At 35.3% G+C, this 9528-nt stretch overlaps 1 protein-coding gene across 1 annotated transcript; it reads left to right on the top strand.

Annotated features, from left to right (window-relative positions):
• Positions 1-982: 982 nt before the first annotated feature.
• DNAAF4 (dynein axonemal assembly factor 4) lies at positions 983-9166 on the top strand. Its single transcript, XM_040569944.1, has 9 exons — positions 983-1178; positions 1705-1852; positions 2566-2699; positions 4016-4256; positions 4976-5121; positions 5701-5810; positions 6165-6318; positions 7170-7275; positions 8756-9166. Exons 1-9 carry the CDS (start codon positions 1056-1058, stop codon positions 8878-8880), a joined length of 1287 nt encoding a protein of 428 aa, XP_040425878.1. The 5' UTR covers positions 983-1055; the 3' UTR covers positions 8881-9166.
• Positions 9167-9528: the final 362 nt, after the last annotated feature.

Below are 9528 nucleotides of genomic sequence, written 5' to 3'. Positions count from 1 at the left end.
AGGGGGATTGGAGATTTTTTTTTTTAAAGGTACTGAAGCTATTTGGTGTAACTTAAGAAGATCAAATACTGGTAAACGTACCTATGGCCTATATTATAAATTGTGTATGTGTAATGTCTTATTGCTGGCAGGAATAAATAATAAGCTGCTTCATTTCAGTATATTCTCTGTGATTAAACTAAAAATGACACCTGGATGACCAAAGCAGAAGGCCAGCACTCCACAAATGTAAGACTTATCTGTGAGTGGACTCTACAAAACTGAAGAATGCATTTGGGATCACCACAGCTACATTCTGGAGTGGTAGGGGATTTTGAATTGCTGTTACATTATAATCGTTCTATCCAATGCTGCTCTTTCAATACCATGATTTTGAAACAGCAAGCAGTGTTTTTTTTTTTTTTTTAAGGTTACATGTGCCAAAAATTCCTAAAGTATTTTGACTTTCAATTAAATCTTTTTCCTCGTGTACTTTTGAATACTCTTGGAATGTGGAATTTAATTCCGATTCCTGTTGATGACACCAGATCTGAAACCAGACCCAGATGATACCGGTCTGGGTGAATGAAGTTGGAGACTGTCCTAGAGATCATATTGATTATTGTGGCTTTCTTCCTCTGAAAAAGTTTTTAAACCTTTGTGATACCTATTTGTATGTTGTAATGATGAAAAACTACAGTTATCTCTTAATAATAACTGCTACCATTTGATCGCTCCTTTGGAATATAGCTAATAAAATATGAAAGTTGAATCTTCAGTGTTACACGTCAGAAACCTTAACTAGTGCGTCTGGTTTTAAACTTGGTATTTCATGGCCCCCCGCCGGGAGGGGGGGAATAGTGGGGTGACGCGAGACTCCTTGGCCCTGAGGACCACAACTCCCAGCATGCACCGCGCCCCGCTCCCCCCGGCGTGCCATTGGCTAAGGCTGCGGTGGGCCTGCCAGCACCTCCCACGAGCGGCGAGGGAGAGCCGGAAGTGCTCTCAGAGAGCCCCGGCAGCTCTCTTCCTCCCCTAGCAACGGGCGCGGGGCGGCCCTGGCGACGGGCGGCGCCATGCCGGTGTGGCTGCGGGAGCACAGGTGGCGGCAGAGCGACTCCGCCGTCTTCCTCTCGCTGCCCGTGCCCGGCGCGCGGGTCACCGCCGCCAACATCTTCTGCACCGACCGCTACCTCAAGGTGGGGCGGCGGCAGGCGTCTGTCGTGCGACTCGCCGCCTTGAAAGCCGGCGTGTCAGTCATTTTATAGCGCTGTCGGAAAGCACAGGCTTGATATGCAGTGGCTGCACCGTCAGTTGTACGGTTTTATATAATCTTGAACCCGTAATCCCCCTTTGTGTGCTGCAGGCTGCTAAGTACCTGTCGCGCTAGAGAGAATCGCTGTCCCTCTGTTCATACTTACTAACACTTTTACTACCCAGTAGTGATAGCAGCCTTCCCTAGACGCAGCTGTTTATGCTTTCAAAATGATTACAAATTGGAGGTCTACTGCTTCTGTTTCAGTGCTGAAAAACAAACTGTTTCCATCTCTTTTATTTGCTCTAATAGGAGCTAAAATCTCGGTATGGCATACTAAGCAAATTAGCATTGTCAGTAGCACGTGTTTCCTGAGGTTTGCTGTATGCTTGCACTGAGTATTTCGACTATCTGGTAATTCATTACAAATTTGAGTATTAGTACATGTTCATTAATTATTTTTTTTATAGGTAAGCGTTCCTCCCTTTTTATTTGAAGCCATCTTATACGCTCCTATTGATGACACAAACAGCACAGCGAAGATTGGAAATGGAATCGTTTTCTTCACTTTGTATAAAAAGGAAGCGGGCACGTGGAATTCCCTAACTCTAGAGAATGGTAAGCTTTCTCTTGTGAAAAATAAGTTGTGTTTAAAGAACCCAAATTGTGCCAAAACACTAGCTTTACTGCTCTTCCAACTGTATTATTTGGTCTAGAAAAATATTACCTTTACCTTCATGGCTCTTCGTGTGTATCAGTAACTTTCAGAAAACGTATGAACTCTAACCTGTCGCTGAAAAGTACGGTGTCAGTTGGGGATATTATAATTAATTTATTCTGAATTACCTCCAGCTCCTTCATAGGAAATTGCAGGTGGTCTTTGTGGTTTTACTAGTTCCACACTGACCTTCAAAATCAACTGTTGGATTTGAAGTGCTGAAGTGGTCTGCTGAAGTACTGAAAAGAGATAAACTGCTAGAAAAGGCAGTTTTGGAGAAAAAAAATTCTCTGCTCTAACTTTACAGTTCAAGCTAAATTAAATCGTGTTGTTCATTGTCTCTTCTCTTCTACTTTCTTTTTTTAACAAGGAACATCAAAACATTGACTATAGCGAGCACAAAACAAAGTTTCTAATAAAACTTACATTGAGTGTTTAAGCAAATCTTAGATTTTCTTTTTAAGAGATGGATTTGATAAAGACTGCTTTGTGGATTTTGAGAAGTTATATTTTCTTAGATAAAGAGAAAAGAGGATTTCTGTTTTTACGAACATGGTATGTAACAGTAAAACTTTGGGCCTAAATTTCTAAAATATTTTTTGTTTGTTTTAAGCTAGTAAGGAGAAGCTGCAATATCTAAGAGAGAACGCTGTTCTAAAAGCCCATGAAAAGGCAAAAGAGGAGACAGAAGCAAAAAAAGTTACAAAACAAGAACATAAAAAATATGCTTTGGAGGCCACAGTGAAGGTAAATTTGGAAAAATCTCTATCATACATGTAAACATAATTAATTGCCAATGAATCTGTCAGCTGCTTTGTTAAATGTACCTTAAAAATGTAAGAAGTACTAATTTTTATTACAGTGGTAGAGAATCTTATTTTTAATTTGCACTTAAAACATATCTACTACCACATATGAAAATGATATAGAAAAAATAGTAAGAAGTTGTCATTTTCCATTAATATTTCTCATGAAAAATATTGGTGAGGAATTCAGATTTTCGTCAGCTGAAAGGAGACAATAATAATGTGGCAAAATGTTAATCTTTTGTGGCCTCTGCAACAGCACAAGTGTTTGGTCATTTGTTGCTGACAAAAACATGGATATATAAAAACTCTTATTTATTCATTGTTGTTCTGTATCAGATGTTCACTGCGGTTGTTTTTTGTATGTGGTATTTTTGTTGTTCTGCATTTTGTGTATATTTTAAGACACTTTTTTTTTTTCCTTAAATGTATATAAAAAGTCTGGTAATTTCATTTGTGTTTAAATGAACTTTTAAAGGTATGCAATGAACTTCTAAGATTGCATATGCAATTTCGACAAAAATAATCTGCAGTTAATAACTTTCTCAGCTGAAAGGCTGTATCTATTTCTTGTATGTAATAATTCCAAAGAGAAGTGGAGAGAGAAGAAATAATGCATTAAAATGAAGGTATATGTTCACATTTCTGTATATTCCAGAGTTGAAATATAGCTAGGATATTGAAGCAAAAGTTTGGTTAATGAACAGTGAAGTGTCATCTTCTAGAATTGCTGGTAATTAGGGCCTCATCAGAAGGCACTTCCTACCTCTCTTAATAAAGTAATCATTATCATTATTGAATCAGAGGCAGGAAGAGCTTTATCATCAAGTATAATAAAGCAGTCCAAGTAGATTTAAAAAAAAAACAAAAAACAGTATTTTTTTCAGAATAAAGAAGGTATGTGAACAGCATACTTTTGTGTGGTGAACCAAAATGACCTCTGGAGACAACAGGAAAACCTACCAAATATTTATTTGTGGATTGTATTTTTCAAAATATAAATAAAACTTTATTTTTGACTGTTTTGGGACCATACACCTATGTAGTGGTAGTAAAATAGTTAAAACTTACGACTTCTTTTAAAAGCTAATTAGAAATCTTTCCTAATAATTTTTAAGTGTCTTTCATAACTCTGCTTGTGGGATCATACTAATGGTGATGATGCGCTTAGAAAATGAAACTGGGAAGATAATGGTATCTTTTACTCAGTTCTCTTATTAATGGATGCTACATAACTCAGTTTTATCTTTCAAACAGCTAGAAGAAGCAGAAAGAAAAAGAATTGAAGAGCTGAAAGAACAGGAGCGGCAGAAAGTCACTAAGGAGTTGGAGTTATGGAAAGATCAGCAGAAATTTGTTGAGAATCAAAGGAAGGTACAAAAAGAAGGGCAACTACACGAAGAAGTAGAGCAACTAAAGGAGAAGAAAAAGGAAAAAATTAACAAAACTAGCATTCCTAGTGAAGAAACTTTGAAGACCAGACTCAAACCTACAGAAGGTTGTATTATTGGGATGTGTTTTATCATTCTTCAGTGTATGGGCGTAACGTTATTCCTGGATGTTTCTAGTTCATCATTTATCTTTGTGTCCATCATACTGAATTAATTCTTTTATTTTGCAGTTATTTTTGTGTCTTTATTTTCTTGTGATTTGTTGAGCAATACCATGCGAGTTCTTAGCTCTCATTTAAGTCCTTGGAAATAAAAGGGCAAGTTTTGCAGTAGGCTTTAGGAAAGTAGAACAGGAAGTTTGTAATAGTGTGTTGCAAAGTTTTTGAGAGTGGAGTTCATGTTACCACTAAGGTATCCAACTGCTAGTTTGCATAGAAGTAGGCAGTCTGCTTTCACTCTATCCCATACCTTGGCCCTACAGAGAGACAATAGTGAACTAGATCAAGAGAAAATTGTTCATTCTTGTTTTGTTTGTATTGCACTTGCCCCAAGAGAGAGTCATGTAAGTGAAAGAGATGGTGGTGTAAGCAGAATGTACGTTCATTTGTGACAGACAATGTAGTCAGTAACAGATTGCATGATATACAGCAAGAATAAACATTGTTTGAAGCTTTTCTTCAAAAGAACAAGTACAAACTTTTGCCATGCTATTATTAGAGATTTATTGCTAACATGCAGAATTAATAAATTAGGAATTTGGTAGAAAAACAGGAAAAAATCACTTTTGCTTCATTTTTCATTTCCAGTACTCCAATTCTCTTTGTAGGTAGTGGTTCCTATAGTATGTTTTCAGAAAATTTAAAGGAAGAGCAACTACCAGCTCCTCGATCTTCTGGTACAATTAAAATCAACTTCACGTCACGAGTTTTTCCTACAGCCCTACGAGAATCTCGTGTAGCAGAAGAGGAGGAGGTAGAGATTGTTCTCTTTTTAGTATGGTGCTTCTGTTATCTTCCAAGACGGTGAATTATTACTGTTTATTCAGGAAGTTGACAGAAATGTTACCTGTACTATGTTCTCAACAGCCAAAGAATACTGTCTTATTTAAATCTTAATTTAAATAAAATATATATTAAAGATATATATTTTCACCAAACATGTAATTGTGGTAAATAAAGTTTCATTTCTTTTTTTTTTTTTTAAAAAAAAAGAAAAATTTGCAATATTAATTGAATTCCATGTAGTACAAGATTTGAAATTTCTTTATACTTAATGTTTGTTAAGTTCTGTCTTCTTAAAAAGAAGCTCACAGAAGCTTACAGAGTCTCTAAAAGAGCTTTATTGAATATATATGAGTAATATAGTAACCTTACTTACCATGTAGCAATATTTGGGGAAAACAGGAAAATCTTCCTGTCTTACATTATTAAATATTTCTCTCTGTCCAAAATACATGACAAGTAGAACTCTTTTGATAGGACTGAGTGAATAGACAAAAGCAAAACTTAAATTTTACTTCAGAAATAATACTTGTTCATTGTATATTAAAAGTGGCTACATAAACAAGCAGAAGCTCGAAGAATAATAAGTGCTGATTTGTCTGAGCTGGAAGACTTAAAAGAAGAGGAGAAGAATCCAGACTGGTTAAAGGACAAAGGAAAGTAAGTTAGGTTCTGTTTGAAGGTTTATTTAAAATGAAATAAGCAATCACAATCACATATATCACTTTAAAAATCAGTCATGTGAATGCATAGAAGTGTTCATTCACCTTTTATTGATCTTCACTGCTGTCACACTTCACAGTGTCTATTTTTGCAAAGTTGCGTGTTGTTATGCTTTATTCTGAGCATTAAGTTTGACTGAACTTCACCTATGTTGCTCTCAGAATAGGTTATGACTGACCAAGCTGCTAAAATTTCAATTTTTAAAAAATTTGTTGTTAACAGTAAGTAGGCATTTATTTCATGATGCATCACCTTAATTAAATTACGTTTCACTTTTTGTTTTATACTTAGCAAAATGTTTGCAACAGGAAACTATCTTGCAGCAGTAAATGCATATAACCTTGCAGTCCGGCTAAACAATAAGCTTCCACTACTGTATCTGAATCGTGCTGCTTGCCATCTTAAACTGAGGAATTTACACAAAGCCATTGAAGATTCCTCTAAGGTATAAATATTTAAGTTCTCAGACTGTTTTCTTACACATGATTGTGATTTATTACTGTGATGCTTCTGTTTCAAGCAGATCTGTAAATAATTATTAGTGCAATTCAAAATTTTTAAATTCATAATTGATATTATGTTGCTGATTGACTCAGCACACATTTCTTTACTGGTAAAATGTTAAAGGAATACCTGCACTTGGAAAAAAAAAGACAATTTTGAGCAGGAAAGGGGCAGAATATGCACGAATACCCATTGTATTATGTTATGTTGTTCTTCATTTGGTGGGAAGAAAGAAAGGATGATGGTAGTGATGATGGAGACACCTTAAAAACAATACAGACATTTTAAAAGAAGGGCTGGATCATCTCTATTAGCATCTCTCTTTTTTTTTTTTCTCTTGTGCAATAAGAGGGGAGTGACCTCAAATGATAGCTAACAAAATTTGGAGAAAGTTGTTCCAGAATTATTACCTTTTGAACTAATAAGTCTTGAGGCTTGAAGCCCCCCCCTTTTTTTTTCAGAGTAACTGGTGCTGCAACATGTGATTTTTTTGTTTGTTTGTTTGTTTGTAGCATAATAGGCAATATCATTTATGAAAATAAAATAAATTATTTGAATGAACATTTAGCATAATATGTATGAGTTTTTAGCCATGGCAATGACACTGTGTTTACCAAACTATGAGACAGCAGATAGGAATCTTAGCAATGAGATTCACAAGCTATATAATTACATTTGAATAGTTACTTAGTAAGTGAAAACAGTATGTATAAACAGAAACAAACAAACCAGAATTATGGAAAATTATGGAAAATCTACCTCTAAATATTTTTGCTATTTTCATTTGTAAAGGCACTAGAATTGCTGACACCACCTGTTCCTGATAATGAGAATGCTCGAGTAAAAGCATATGTGAGACGTGGTACAGCCTTTTGTCAGCTGGAATTATATGCTGAAGGTAAGACTTTGGTTTTATGAACACACACATGGATTAATACTGACAAGCAAGTAATTCTGTTCGGCTCAATGAGACTGCACTTTTTTTTTTTTTTTTTTTTTTGGGAAAGACATTAAAGGAAGCGTATGCAATCTCTCTTTTTGTTATGAACCTTTATACCTTAATTTTATTTTTTTTAAATTTGCTGGCTAATTGCAATTCCACTCTTTTTTTTTTTTTTAAACACGTTTTAGGAAAATTGGTTTTACTCCTAATGTAAGCAGTACAAATTAGTTTCACCATTGAGGAAAAGGCTTTAGTGAGTTGTGTATCCTCCCTTTGGTCTGCTGGTATTCATTCTTTTTGTGCATAATGGCTGACTCTTGACTGTGGTAACTTGGTGGCCATGGAAGGTATTATTGTAGAGTGAATGAAAGGCATTCAGATGTGGGATGCAAACTCATGTGAAACTAGATTGCACAAGTTCTTTTGCTCGTGAAGCAATGTTTTATTGGTTTTGAGATTATAGTATTAGCAACTACAGAATGTACTGACTTAAAATAACCTGAAATATTTCTAAAATATTTGCTTGTGAACTACGTAGTAACATATCTGTGTTAACCAGCAAGTTGTTTCATCAGGTATGTGTGATCTTTGTGACAGTATCTGAATTACGTGTCCCTCTCAGGTTGGCTTTTTAAGGCAAAGTTACAAGTGAAAGATTATAATAAAAACTAAAGAATATTCAAAATGTCAATGTAGAGCTTTTCCCAGTTCTTACCTTTTTCTGCCCAGGAATCTCTTTGTTGCTTCCTTTCAATTTTATTTGCACTTGGAAACCTTATTAAAAAAAGATAAGTGAGGATTTTTGTAATTTATTTAATTCATTCCTCTACTTATGTGTTTTTTTTGAGCTATCATATTCACAGTTCATGTATTTTTTTCTTGTTTTCATGCACATTTGTTCTGTCATTCAGTTTTTCTGTCTTCTGCAGAACACTTTTGAACACTCCCCTCCTCTGTAATTCCTCTATCCAGTATGCTTATTTTTTAATTTAGACTGATTCTGATGTAGATTGGACTGAAGTGCTCATTTGTCTATTTATTAACTGAATGGCACGTTTTCAACAACTGCAAGACTGTCTGCGGGTAGGAGCCCTAAACTACGAAAAGTCTTTACACGAAAGAAAGCAGTTAGTTGATGTGTGTATATACACATATGTATGAATGGGCGGCTCTGTTTTCATATTCTGGTATCTGAAAATATATACTAGTGATGTTTCCACTAAAATGTTTTTAAAAATAATATAAGCAAGATATAAATTTTATTTATTGACAGAAGTAAATCCTATTGTCATTCTGATCTGTCTTGCTCAACAGCAAAATTCAAGAGCAATACTTTATGCAGGTGACTGGGAACGGTTACTTCCAGTTAGTTGCTAAAGAGGAAAACACTCTTGCATTTTAATGACTGACATTCTTATAAATGTGTCCGTATTAGGTCTCCAGGATTATGAAGCAGCTCTCAAGATTGATCCTAAAAATAAAACTATAGAAAAAGATGCAGAGAAGATTCGACACGTAATTCAAGGAACAATGCAAAATTCATTAAAAAATCAAAATTAAAAAGGAACTTTTTGAGAGAGGTGCCTTTTGAGGGCATCAGGAGTCTTAGTTCACGTTCTCTTTGATATGTTGTTAACTAGATATTCTTTTGTTTCAGTTAGAGCACTGACAGAATTTATAGAATTTATAGAAGATCAGATATATGAATTAATATTTTTTGCAGGTATGGTACTATAACAAATACAATTAGATATACTGTATATCCTTTTGATACAGAGTTGTCATGTTTTTGCTTTCTGTGATGTATTGGTTAGGCTGAATAATAAAACATACATTTTGTACTCGATGGCAGGTGTTGCTTCCATTTGCTTGGTGGAGAGCCTTGAGAGAAGTGTTGAGCTCAGTCGGAAATGTTTGGGGTAGTTGCTGTGCCGTCTTTCTACAGATACCTACTGCATTGCAATGCAAGGAGGTGGATACTTCATTTATGGCAGTTGAAAGGAGGGCAGTGCAGAAACTTTAGTGTCTTGGTTGATTGTAATGCTCTACTTGCCAAAATACGGCTACTGTCTTTCATATAATTACTGAGAGGAAGCAGGGGGGCTAAGGAAGAGAGTCACTGTCAAAGTGAAGAAGAAAATACAAAGCAGGCATTGATTATAAGTCCCTAATTCTCTGTTTTGGTTTTGGAGTCTGTTAGAACAATTT

The sequence above is a fragment of the Cygnus olor genome, chromosome 11 (genome assembly GCF_009769625.2).
Source record: "Cygnus olor isolate bCygOlo1 chromosome 11, bCygOlo1.pri.v2, whole genome shotgun sequence".
In the NCBI taxonomy this organism is placed as follows: Eukaryota; Metazoa; Chordata; class Aves; order Anseriformes; family Anatidae; genus Cygnus; species Cygnus olor.
Note: the sequence above shows the minus strand (reverse complement) of the source record. Positions and strands in the feature narration are given on the sequence as shown.

Coding starts and splice junctions, on each gene's coding strand:
- DNAAF4 (XM_040569944.1), top strand. CDS start 1,056: ATGCCGGTGTGGCTGCGGGAGCACAGGTGGCGGCAGAGCGACTCCGCC. Junction 4,257..4,975: donor CAGACTCAAACCTACAGAAG/GTTGTATTATTG, acceptor TTCTCTTTGTAG/GTAGTGGTTCCTATAGTATG. Junction 5,811..6,164: donor TGGTTAAAGGACAAAGGAAA/GTAAGTTAGGTT, acceptor TTTTATACTTAG/CAAAATGTTTGCAACAGGAA.